Source organism: Pipistrellus kuhlii, unplaced genomic scaffold, assembly GCF_014108245.1.
Source record: "Pipistrellus kuhlii isolate mPipKuh1 unplaced genomic scaffold, mPipKuh1.p scaffold_m20_p_17, whole genome shotgun sequence".
NCBI classification, from domain to species: Eukaryota; Metazoa; Chordata; class Mammalia; order Chiroptera; family Vespertilionidae; genus Pipistrellus; species Pipistrellus kuhlii.
This window is the reverse complement of record NW_023425482.1, coordinates 20,920,244-20,933,509: the sequence shown is the minus strand read 5'-3', so window position 1 is coordinate 20,933,509 and position 13,266 is coordinate 20,920,244. Positions and strand designations below refer to the sequence as shown.

At 47.3% G+C, this 13,266-nt stretch overlaps 1 protein-coding gene across 3 annotated transcripts in view; it reads right to left on the bottom strand.

Annotated features, from left to right (window-relative positions):
* Positions 1 to 13,266, bottom strand: part of ATP6V0D1 (ATPase H+ transporting V0 subunit d1) — a 52,907-nt gene that overhangs the window by 38,990 nt on the left and 651 nt on the right. Inside the window, exon 1 of one of the 3 annotated variants that reach the window (XM_036440222.2) lies at positions 9,138 to 9,157. The exons of the other annotated variants lie outside the window; for them this stretch is intronic. Within the exon in view, the coding sequence (XP_036296115.1) occupies positions 9,138 to 9,141 (4 nt within the window). The 5' untranslated portion in view covers positions 9,142 to 9,157. Of the gene's footprint in view, positions 1 to 9,137; positions 9,158 to 13,266 lie in introns of those variants that run through there. 3 annotated transcript variants of the gene reach the window in all.

Genomic DNA, 13,266 nt, shown 5'->3' with positions numbered 1-13,266 from the left:
ACTTAGGCCTCATGGATGGGCTTACAGGATCGAGCCTCATCTGGGGCTGCGAGCCACGCTGCTCTCAGCACGAAGCCTCACAGAAACTGGTCTGTGCAGCCCAGACCAGGAGCACAGTCAATCCACTCCATACCTTTGCCCAGCAGAGCCAAGAGCCACACAAGAGCCAAGAGGCTTGAGCCAGGCAGGAAGTGGCAGGAGCAAGAGGCATCCAAGCTGGTCCTGTATAGGACCCCAGACCCCTCACTGCATTTGTTCTGCCATCCCGGCGTGCACACAGGTGGTCCTGAGAGAGGCAGGCAGGATGTGCAGGGGAAGCAGGGACATGCCACATTAAGCGTGGTCAGCACTGCGGACCTAGGCCAGCCCCTGGGAGAGGGGTCGTCGCCTGCTCAGGCTGCCTCCTAGAAGCAGCGAGGTCTGAGTGCTGTAAGCAAAGGAGGAATGGCAAGGACATGGAGCCTGGGCCGGGCCTGAAAGATATCCTCCAGGACCTCCTTTCCCCCGGGGCTTAAAGGTTTGTGGGTCGGGGAAAATGGAGAAGCCACAACCCATTTTCTGGACTAAAGGCCCTGTGTGCCAGGTCACAGGTTGTGGCTCACCCATATTCCTCGACGCCCAACCCTTTAATCTCCAAGCTGGACACCATGTGGCAAAGCCTGGAGTAGCTATAAGGGCCCCAGAAACAGGGCCCCTCTCACCTAACCACCCACTCCTGAGTTGGGGGCCGAGCACACAGAAACCTAATCCTTCAGTGAACAAGTGAAGGATTACATCTGAGAATGTAGGGATTGCACAGGAGGAGCCAAGACGGGTGTCAGGAGCTCATGGAATCATAGGCAAGCCCAAGGGCCTCATTGGACCCAGTTTCCAGGAAAAATAAGAGGCTGAGTACAGTTACCTCCAGGGGCCTGGCCAGCTCTGATCTTGACCTCATTGGGTCCGGATCACACTGACCCTCTGCAACCCCAGCTCCCGGGGGTAACTCAGGAGCTCAAGATGAGCCCAGAGGCCTGGGTACCTACGGGGCAGCCCCGGAGGACTGCCAGCAGGTGCAGGAGTGGCCCGGGGCTGGGGAGCCTCTGAGCAGCCACCAGAGCAGGGGCCCGCAGAAAAGAGCAAGCTGCAGCAGTGAGGATACCACAGATGACTCCTCAGAGGGGAAAGCCCCATCCGCCAACCAAACATGAAGCCTCAGCTGAGGTCAAGGCCTGGAAACCATTGTCTGAGTGGCCAAGGTCTGGGCAAATGCCAAGGACCAGAAAAACAGTGCCCAACACCGAGTCAGAGCTGTTCCTCCATACAACCCCCTTCCCCTGCCACAATCCTGCCTGCCACTCCTCGGGGCCACCTGTGTGCGCACTATCCAGCCCCTCATGCTGCAGACAGGCAGAGTGGGCACCTGGCTATGCAATAGCAGCCTGGCCTACTAAGTGGCCCTTCAGGTCCTTGATTTTCATACTCTAACAGAGGAGGAAGGCCAATATTCCAGTAAAGAATCAATTTTTTTTTTTTCAACATCCAAGCAGTAGGTGCTGAATGAGGCAGGAGCCAGGGAGGCCAATGGAAAGCCTCCCCCACAAACTGGGGTGCAGGAGATTTGTCGTTCACCTGATAACAACCCCATTGCAGCATGATGTGTACCTAGAGTACCTATAGAGAGTTTGGGGTACCTGGTTTGGACTTCTTTCCTAGCCACCTTACATGCATGTACCTGCCAAATACACTCCACATGTCCCCCAGAGAGCTGAAGGGGGGGGGGGGGGGAGTCTGTCTTTAGGATGGATTTTCCCTCTCCTGGAGGGACCAGTGGGAGGACCAGAGTGGAGTGGTGCCTCTGGGAGCCTAGGAAGAATAGCCCTGACCTCCTGACAGCCTCAAGCTTCTACTTGGTGCCCCCTACACCCCTGGCTCAAGGTTGGCAAGCACACTGTTGGGCTGCTGCTCTGACTTTGAAAGCTGCCAGCAAGACCCAGGTGAGGGAAGTGAGGACAGCTTGAGGTCAAGGCTGGAGCAGTTGCACTGGACACCAAGGCAGAGTGCATCAGGGAACTGTCCCCTGGCCTTCCCCTTCCCAACCCAGGAAGCTGGGGCACAGGGAGATGGACAGACAGAAAGACACCATGCTAAGAGCCCTTCTTAATTAAGAAAGTCAGCTAGAACTTGGGTGAAGGAAGTAGGGTTTAGGGAAGAGACCTGGGGGACAGTGACCACAGGCAGGTGCTGTGCAGAAAAGCAGAGGAGACTTAGCTTGGCTGACTCACAGCTTGGTAGGTCCAGCCACAACCGCTAACCCAGCTCTCTGGCAGCAGAGTGGTCCTGGTGCACCATCTTGTGGCCAAATGGAGGGTGACAGTGTCAACCTCTAATCCTAGCTCCCTCTCCACACACCTCTCCAACTGAGTCACTGCCTCTGCCTCCTGATCTGCATCTCCTCCAGACAACAATCCCTGAGGAAATAGACCGCAGGCACCCACAGAGCCAAGTAGGAATGTGACATAAAGAAGAGGGAACAGGCCGAAACCGGTTTGGCTCAGTGGATAGAGCGTCGGCCTGTGGACTGAAAGATCCCAGGTCTGATTCCAGTCAGGGGCATGTACCTTGGTTGCGGGCACATCCCCGGTAGGGGGTGTGTAAGAGGCAACTAATAGATGATTCTCTCTCATAAATGTTTCTAACTCTCTAGCCCTCTCTCTTCCTCTCTATAAAAAATCAATAAAATATTTTAAAAAAGAAAGAAAAGAAAAAAAAAAAAAAGGGAATAGGACAGGAGTCTGGAAAAGCCAAAATGGAGATGAGGTGGGCTTGAGTCTGGTCAGGAGGGATTGGTCGGCCTTGCAATGGTGGAGACAGGGGCTTCCGGGGCACAAGAGTGAAGAGGACGAAGAGGAAGCTTGTGTCTCCTCAGCCCTCTACACTAGGGGTGTCGAACTCAATCAGAGAAGGGGCCAAAATCTAAAATCCAGCCTAAATCGCGGGCCGAATGGTTTACTGAACAGTCATAAACTGTCATTGTGATGGAAACGCAGCGAAGTGCAGTGATGACAGCGCGGAGCGGGCCACATTGCAAGGCCTGGAGGGACGGATTTGGCCCGCAGGCCTTGTGTTTGACACATGTGCTCTACACTCTTGTTCTCCAGCTTGGCCAGACCCTCCCAAGTTTCCAAGTCCCTTTACCTAGCTCCCTACACCTGGTTCCCATGAACCAGGTGCCAAAATCTGCATCTACAAAAATCAAGTGCTGCCTGGCCAGAGTGGCTAACTTGGTTGAGCACCACTCAGTGCACCAGGGTACATGCCTGGATTGCAGGTTTTGCTCCCCTGCAACACTGATGGGTGTCTCTCTCTCACTCTCGTTCTCTAAACATGACGTCGGGTGAGGATAACAAATAATACATACACACACACACACACACACACACACACACACACTGCTTAGTCACCCAGGAACAGGACAATCGAGGACACGGCGCATCTCTCTAAAATGGGAGTCTCGGCTTCTCTTCTGCACCTCAAAGCCTAGGACCCTGCTAATACCAATAAAGTATTGTCAGTCATCCAATCATACTAATATCTACTGAGCATTCACTAGGCACTGTGCAGCTGAATCCTAACAACCTGCAAGTAACTCGTTTCATTTTACAGGGGAGCAAATAAGCTTCAAAGCTTAAACCACAGGATTAGCATCAGGCAGCTGGCCAGAAAGGGCGCCATGGTCTGCCTGATGCCTAGCCTCACACAGAACTCAAGAAAGGCAATGCAGAGAGGCCCTAGGGCACGAAGCAGGCACCAATGATTCACAAGAGAGACATTTACATCATGTTCTTTCTTTAAAAAATATATATTTTATTGATTTTTTTTACAGAGAGGAAGGGAGAGGGATAGTCAGAAATATCGATGGGAGAGAAACATTGATCAGCTGCCTCCTGCACACATCCCACTGGGAATGTGCCCGCAACCAAGGTACATGCTCTTGACCAGAATCGAATCTGGGACCTTTCAGTCCGCAGGCTGACGCTCAATCCACTGAGCCAAACCGGTTAATTAAGGCACATCATGTTCATTCTTGATGTAGACCCTCCTAACAAACTAGAGTGTGTCTGGCACCGAGCACAAAGCACGATAACAGCCATAGTTAGAGAAGGGGTCTGGGGTGCTGTATCAGGCACTCTGACCACGGCGGGAAGGAAAAGGGGTAGCCTGATAGGGGGCCCAGGTTCAAAACTATTGGAAGCAGAACTGGGTCCTCAGGGACAGTTAGTTCTGTGCCATCTCACTGCAGGTCTACTAGTAACAGCCCTCATGCGGAACAGCTCCGCTATGTTCAGTGTGTGCAGCTAAGAAAAGAGAAAAGAAAAACTAATAATTCTAGAAGTTATGGGGAATGTTTAAAATAAAGTGTTGGGCTCTAGTTGGTTTAGCTCAGTGGATAGAGCATTGGCCTGCAAACTGAAGGGTCCCGAGTTCCATTCTGGTCAAGGGCACATGCCCAGGTTTTGGGCTTGATCCCCAGTAGGGGTCCTGCAGGAGGCAGCCAATCAATGATTCTCTCTCATCATTGATGTTTCTCTCTCTCTCTCCCTCTCCCTTCCTCTCTGAAATCAATAAATATATATAAAATGCCCCTTTAAAAAGTAAAATAAAGTCCTAGCTGGTTTGGCTCAGTGGATAGTGTCAACCCAAAGGGTCCCAGGTTAAATTCCAGTCAAGGGCATGTACCTTGGTTGCAGAATCCCTGGCCAAGGCCCTGGTCAAGAATGTGCAACCAATCGGTGTATTTCTCTCACATCAATGCTTCTCTCTGTCTTTCCCTCTCTCTTCCACTCTCTCTGAAAATCAATGGGAAAATATCCTCGGGAGAGGATTAAAACAAAACCAAAACAATAAAGTCACACAAAATTAATCTCATTTAAATAGTAATAAAATAAAAATAAAATAAAATGTTGGGAGCCTTTCCTTCTCTTCCAGCCAGAAACCCTGGTTTATCCAGAAAGTCTTATCTTTAAAAGTCCTGAGGGCTGACATTTGCCTATGCTGAGGCCTATTCCAAAGGCTCCAGGCACCCTAGCTGGTTTGGCTCAGTGGTTGGAGCGTTGATCTATGGACTGAAGGGCCCCAAGTTCGATTAGAGTCAAGGGCACCTTAGTTGTAGGCTCGATCCTCCTGGGAAAGCAATAGATGTGTGTCTCTCGCTTGGATATTTCTCTCTCTCTCTCTCTTTCTCTCTCTCTCTCTCTCTCTCCCTTCAACTCTCTCTAAAAGTCAATGGAAAAAATAACCTCAGTTGAGGATTAACATAAAATAAAGGCCCTAGGCAGGAGTTCAGATCCTGGCTCCAACTCAGAAACTAGGCCCAAGAAATTACGGAAAAAGCATGTTACCACCCACCAGAGCAAGTTCTGACACAGCCTCCTGGGTGAAATGGGGGTTATCAGTTCCCATGTGGACTGTTACTGTCTTGACCATAAACAGCTTCCCAGATAACATCGCCTAAATTATATACCAGCGCAAGATGTAATCTCGCAAAGGGAATGCCAGAGGTGAGGCTGGGGGGGAGGAGACCAAAGAAAGAGAAAAATGGCCAAGTGAGAGGTGAGCAGGGGAGCTGTACCTGAATAGGGGCCCTGGGGCTGTGGCCTGGGTGAGATGAAGGTCCAGCCCTGGCTGGGCCCTCAAGCACCATTCCCTGAATCTTCAAATGTCTAGAGAAGGGGCTTGAGGAAGGTTCCCTAAGACTCAGCTCTGTAATGTAATGCGAAGTCAAATCCTCATCCAAACAATGGGAGGGTGCATAGAGTAGAAATTGAAATATCCCCTTCCAGCCTCCCTGTCCTTCTCCCCAGAGGCTGCCACTCTAGACAACTTGGTATCTATGCTTCCAATACTCTTCCATGTGCATTCACCTAGTATTCTACTAAAATGGGAATATATTATAATAATGCTTTGCGCCCTAGCTGGTTTGGCTCAGTGGATAGAGCATCAGCCTGCGGATTGAAGGGTCCTGGGTTTGATTCTGGTCAAGGGTACTTGCCTGGGTTGTAGGCTCAATCCCCAGTGGGGGGCGTACAGGAGGCAGCCGAGCAATGATTTTCTCTCATCACTGATGTTTCTATCGCTCTCTCCCTCTCCCTTCCTCTCATAAGTCAATAAAAATATATTTTTAAAAAATGCTTTGCAACTTCTCACCTAACAGTGCATTTCTGAATCGGTTCTTATGGAACTTCAGGCTTTGAGTGCTTGTAAGTATTCCCTTGAAAACATAGATGATGGTTTATTGAGCCACACTCCTGTCGATGGATATCCCAATGCTTCTAACGAGTTACCGATACCTACAAGGCTGGCGTGAACACCTCTATACCTGCCATCAGGTGCTAATCTCGGGGATATAATTCTGTACGTGGGGCTATAAAGCAACAGTGTGTTCCAAAAAAATGTATACACACAATGTGAATAATTATAAAGGCGGTGTTAATTAAAATACATTTCATTTTCAAAATCAAGCCATCAGCGGTTAAAGTGTGTATACCTTTTTTGGGGGGAAACTTTTATATGTAGCCATGTTAATAAGGTAGTGAAAATTTGTCCCCCAAAAGTATCCACACCCTTCCACCAACTTAACTTTCAGAATTTAAAGATATATGTGTTTAGTTAGAAGGGAAAACACAAAGTCACCAGGGCCAGCCGTGCGGGAGGCGGCACAGCAGGCATCGGGAGGGGGAATCCCTGGCTGCTGCTCTCCCAGCGCCACTTGCCAAATTAAGCTCCATGCCAGGTGTCCTCATCAGGCGCGCTTGTGTCCACTTGTGTCCACTTGGCCCACTGCGGAGGCTGCTCTCCAGCCTCCTGGCAGGACTAGGCTTCTAAAAGAGGCCTGCCCCGACTGCAGGCCAACAGATGGCCGGGCGTGGGCTGAACTGCCGCCAGCCAGCGTGCTGATGACTTCCAGATTGGTATCTTGAGAGCTACTTCCCCTAAGCTCCGGGCCCATGCAGCCACCTCCCTCACACACTCCCCTGCAGCGCATCTGAGACAGAACCCCTCCTCCTCCACCACCCCATTCACTGTCCCAAACCTACCCTTCCGGTGGTCCCCATCGCAGAAACAGCTCCAGGCACGGATGAGTCAGAAGCCTGACTTCTAACCTCTCACAACCTCATATCTAATCAAAACTGGCCCAATCCTGTGTGCCCCATCCCCTAAGCTGGTCTGTGACCCAGTGCTTCCCCTCCCTGCGTGCCACGCCTGCCCCAGTTCAGCCCACGTCCTCTCACCTGGAGAGCTGGAATAGCTGCCTGCCTCCAGCCTGCCTCCTCCTAAGTCCGTCCTCCCCTGGAGCTCCAGAGGCGCGATGGGTTAGCGAGCGGTACTTATAAGTCTATCCTCCCGAGCCCCAGACCAAATTTCTAACTGCATCACGCTCCCAGTCACCCCCCCCCCCCCCAAATCCTCCCCTCTCCATCCACAGCAGGATCAAGCCCAAGCTGGCTCATGGCTGCAAGTCCTCCCTCCTGCCTATCCCTAGCCTCCTCCCTGCCTCACCCTCTTGCAACAAAAGCAAGCTGGAGAGGAACAAACAAGGCAGAAGGCTGTATGGTCACCACCGAGGATCCATGCCAGCTCCGATCATGGGGCATCAGGGGTCTCTTTATGCAGTGATGCCGCTGCCCAGGGCTGATGGGACAACACAGATCCTTAAATACTGATGGGAAAGCGTCAGATATGTGTAGGGCCTAAGGTCTCATAGCTCAGAGACTCAACACACTTGTTCCCTTCGTCCCAGTTATAACCTTTGACACACACACCCCCGCCCCCATGGGCCCTAAACTCTTTCCTCCTGCTGTGGTCACTAGATGGTCAGGACTGTGTTATCTCTTCCTTTGGACCAGATCTGACTCTGAGGGAATCTGGATTGAGCTAAACTAGTGTTCTGTCCCAGCTGTGGTCATCTAAGTTCACTAATTCAATAGAGTCTCCTCGGACAAGCAAAACAGAACATAAAATGTTTCCAGGCAAGAACATAAACAGATCATCTTAGGCAACATTTCCCACACATTACCCTTGACCTAAAGGAAGAATGTGTGTCTCTCTCTTTTTTTTAAATCATAACCTCATCCCTCCTGAGCTGCATGTCCCTCCAAGATAACCAAGCCCTTCCATGCAGCAGCCGAGGTACCTATCCTCACTCAGCCCTGCACACCCCTGACCGTGCTCTACTCTCTCTTCACACTTTCTCAAGCTCCTCTGACACTTCATGCAGTTTTACATTTCTGAGAGCACTAATGCCATTCCTTCTTCCTGCCGCCTGGGCCTGGCTAATTTTTTTTTTCTTTTGTAACAGTTTTACAGAGATATAATTCATATACCATATAATTCATATACCATATAATTCATATACCATACAATTTGCCCATTTAAGTGTACATTCAATGGTTTTAGGATGTTTATATAGCTGTGCAACCATTACCACAAGCAACTTTAGAACATTTCATCACCCCAAAAAGAAACCATCTACCCTCCTCTAACTGTCACTCCTCATATGCTCACATTGCCCCCTTTCTAACTTTCAAGTCCTATCAATTCCCCTTCCTAAGCTTTCCCCACAGTGCTCCCTGCCAACGCCTGAGAACAGACTGCCGTCATGGCCGGCCTAGATTATTGTAAGACCCTGCAAAATGTTCTCCCCACCTCCAATGCAGCCCCTTCCTCCAATTCACTTTTTTTTTATTCATCTAAAAGTTATTTTTTTCCAGATTTGCTTTAAACTTATAAATTAAGTATGATGTACATACATATCAACTTAGATAACCACATATTATAAGGAAAGCAGATAGATGGACCACTGCAGAAAAATTATAAATTTTTCCGAACAGTAAAAAAACAAAACATGTAATGTCAAATATGAACATGAAGCCATATCACATAAAAATAAAATTACTCCCTCAGAAGTGATTGAAAATTAAATATTTGGGGAAGTATTCTGACTAATTCAATGAATTCAATGACCAACGACTTCCCGTATTACACAGAAACAAGCCACAAAATCATCTAAAGTTTATATGCATTATCAGTTCTTAATGCAACCTCAAACATTTTACTAGCAAGTTTGATTTCCTTTTGAAACAGGCTTCTGTACATATGCATTTATATATCACTTTTCTTTTTTTAGTGGACAAGTTTCCAGATGTTTATTGCCAGGACCTTCTGCTGCTCAGAGTGAAAAGAATGTCAGGTTCCTCTCCTGCATCTGCCATCTTGACCAGAAGACTCTCCAATCTGCTTTTTTTTTTTAAAAAACAAAATTTTTATTGATTTTTTTTTACAGAGAGGAAGGTAGAAGGATAGTTAGAAATATCGATGAGAAAGAGACATCGATCAACTGCCGCCTGCACACCCCCTACTGGGGATGTGCCCGAAACCAAGGTACATGCCCTTGACCAGAATCGAACCTGGGACCTTTCAGTCCACAGACCGACGCTCTATCCACTGAGCCAAACCGATTTAGGCTCCAATCTGCTTTTAAAACTACAAATACATTCTCAAGCACAAGACCAATGGTTTTTGCCCTCACACCAGCTGTGCTCAGGGAAAAGCACTTCCGACAGCTTTTGCAACCCTCCAAGAGCTGATCTCTGTCTAACTTTCCAGTCACACCATAATTAGTCCTGAATGACTTGCCAACCCCTGAAAGACACCAACCACATTTGCATCTGCACTCTCATGTGACTGGTGACTGGGCAAGCCCAGCATAGAGTCTCGTTTCCTTCTTCCCATATGAGACTGTCTCTTGTGAAATAATGTTGAAATGCAGGAGGAGGTGGAGTAATGAATAGAGACAAGTGACTTGGGACAGAGAAGAATAAAGTATGTTATGGAAAACAGCCAGCATATCATACATGGGCGCTCTTCAACAAAGGTCCCAAACCGCCTAGCTCACTGGCTCTTCCCATGAATGTTAAGCATGTTTCTTTACAACAGGAAGGAGATGTCCTGACTGGCCCCAGTGTCACGTAGAGCCTCCACTCCAAACTAGGAAGGTGGCATCTGGAACCATCACCTGAGTTGTGGCTGCATAATCCAGCAAACTATGGCTTTTCTGTATTTCCAAATTTCTGAGTAATAAAAGAGCTAACCCACAGAAAAATCCTAGAAATAATGACCAACCCAATAGCAGTGAGAACCCTCTGGACTCAAATTATGGACTCTAAATAGCAGTTTTCAATAAATAAATTAAAAAGCCAGGTCCCTGCCGAAACCGGTTTGGCTCAGTGGATAGATCGATGTTTATCTCTCATCGATGTTTCTAACTCTCTATTCCTATCTCTTCCTCTCTGTAAAAAATCAATAAAATATATTAAAAAATAAAAATAAAAAAAGCCAGATCCCCTAAGAGCAATGGTAACTCTAGGTCTGGTTCAGGAAATGTACAAAATAAGATTAGGACATATTGTCATCCAGAAATAAGGAAACTCTCAAAGTCTACAACAAGCATGTCAAACTCCAGGCTGGCAGACCGCAAGTTTGACATGCTTGGTCTGCAAGGCTGTATCCAGAAGACTTGGCAGCTGTTGAATAAGCTCCCACTGGCCAAGGGACAGTGTGAACACCACAACAAACATATTGACATCCATACTGTGTTATGATACTAAAACAAAAAGGAGAACAAGTAAACCTCATAAGTCATCTTTGGAGAATGTTAGAAAAACAACTCATTGTTTTGAAAGCTGATAAGTATGAGAAACAATCTAGCATTTATCCTGCCTCTCCTAACTAGACTGAATTTCAGAGTAGCCAGGTAGTTGATTACTGGAAGTTTCCAGGTATAAATGTATTCAAACTAGCAATTGCAGAAAGAAACACAGAATATCACCATTTTGCAAGCCCTACTGAAATTATTATTCTAGGAGATAAATATCAATGATTCCTTGCGTCACAAAAAGAGAAACAACTAGCTATCATGTGCCTCCCAATGAAGCACAAATATTACTTCTTAAAGATTCTTTTTAAAATCAAATATATTGCCCTGACAGGTTTGGCTCGGTAGCAAGAGCGGTGGCCTACACAATGAAGAGTCCCTGGTTTGATTCCAGTCAAAGGCACTTGCCCAGGCTTAGGGCTCCATCCGCAGTAGAGGGCGTGCAGGAAGCAACAGATCAATGAGTATCACTGACCTTTCTCTCCCTTTCCCCTTCCTCTCTGAAATTAATAAAAATAAAAATATTTTTTAAAAAGTGTTTCCACTGATACCAGTTTGGCTCAGTGGATAGAGTGTCGGCCTTCGAACCTGGGGGGGGGAGGGGGAGGGGTGCAAGAGGCAGCTGATCGATGATTCTCTCTCATCGATGTTTCTAACTCTCTATCCCTCTCTCTTCCTCTCTGTAAAAAAATCAATAAAATATATTTTTTTTTTAAAAAAAAAGAAGTGCTTTCCCTGATTCATGTTTTAAAATGCTACATTAATTTTTTTTAATTAGCCCTAGATGGTTTGGCTCAGTATCAGACTGGGGACTCAAGTCAAGGGTCTTAGGTTTGATTCTGGTCAAGGGCACATGCTCAGTCCCTAGTAGGGGGCGTGCAGGAGGCAGCTAATCAATGATTCCCTTCATCATTGATGTTCTCTATATCTCTATCCCTCTCCACTCCTCTCTCGCTAAAAATCAATAAAAATATATTTTTGTTTTAAAAAGAGGGAAGCACCATATTTTCCGGCGTATAAGACGACCCCCTAATTTTACAGTTAAAACATAGGTTTAGGCCTATATTCGCTGTATAAGACTACCCCCCACTTCAAAGAAAAGACTTACTTTGCCGTCAAGATCTGCAGGTAATTTTTGTGCAATTTTGGTCTTTTGCCCCCGATTTTCGGTTGACTTTTTTTTCATTTCAAAAATCGTCTTATACACCAGAAAATACGGTACTCTGTGCTTGGTGCTGGGCTAAGTACTGCACACATACTAGTTTGTTGACATTTCACAGCTTCTGAGATAGGTACTGTGAACATATTAGATGAAGAACCCGAGGTCCAGAGGAGTTAAATAACTTGTCTAAGGTAATCCATAAACTGGCAGAGCTGGAATTCAAACTCAGATTTGCCTAACTCCGAAGTCCACCACACTATGTGCACCAAGAGTTGGAGGCATGGCTTGTGTGAAGGTAAGTAATGTGTGTGAAAGAGCAAGGGAATCCCTGAATGTCATGCCAAACGTCTGTATTGTGGTCCACAAGGGGGCTATGTCCCAAGCAGTATTATAGGAACAATGGCCTAACATGTTTGTGGAGGACGGCATAGGGCCTTGCTGGGAAGATGGGAACCCTGTGGGGGACTGTAAGGTTAGGGAGGAGTCAGCAGCAAGAATGAGGAAAGCCTAGAGAGAAACAAGCTTCCCAAATGTCAATTAGGAATCAATAGAGTTCACCTTCAGAGTTAAGCAAAGATCTTCCTCCAGTCCCAGTATCAGCTGTGTGTCAGACCCTGCCTCAGAGAGGGCCCCCACCCCTGTTTCTCCTTTTCGGACAGTGAGGATAATTAGGTTGCTGGTAGGCTCCCTACAACTCAGCACCCTAAATGCTCTGCTCTCCTTCCTCACTCCAGCTCCTGTAAGGGAAGTGAACAATCTTTTTGTACACTTACGCTAAAACCACAAAGTCCACAATCGTATTTTAATTTTAGTGAGTTTTTAAAATTAAAGGTATGTTTTTACATTATTGCAAGAAAAAACTTTTTTTTTAAATGAGCTCACTTTTAACCTCAATACATTTTTTTTTTTATTTGAAATTTTATCAAAGGGTGAATCATCTGGTCATCTTCCCCCTCTAGCTACAATGAGACCAGCTCAACAGTAAACTTGGGGGTCTGGGATGGGGATTCCATCCCAGCCACTGTGTCCTTCACTGCCACCTGGGAGGAGAGAGAAAAGGCAAAGACTGGAGTCAGGGGCATCTCTAATTCAGTAAATTTGATGCAAATGTGCCTCCTCGGGGGTCCATCCCACTTTGAAGCAGTGTGGGCTCAAAGAAAAAGGGAACTCGGCCTCTCTCGTGATTTTTGTGCCAGGAAAACCCTCTCTCAACAAGCACCCCTTTCGCTGAAGATTTTGGACTTACTGGCCAAATACATGTGTGTGAACTTCCCTGACTTGCAGGGCCACACCTTGCTCTCAAACACTGCCTTCAGAAGACTGCTCAGCCAGTGGCTCCGCGATGGGGGGAAACTCTTAACTAAGCAGGCTCAGCAATTCCCCAGGAAGGTTCGCCCCTCGGACAAGGAGA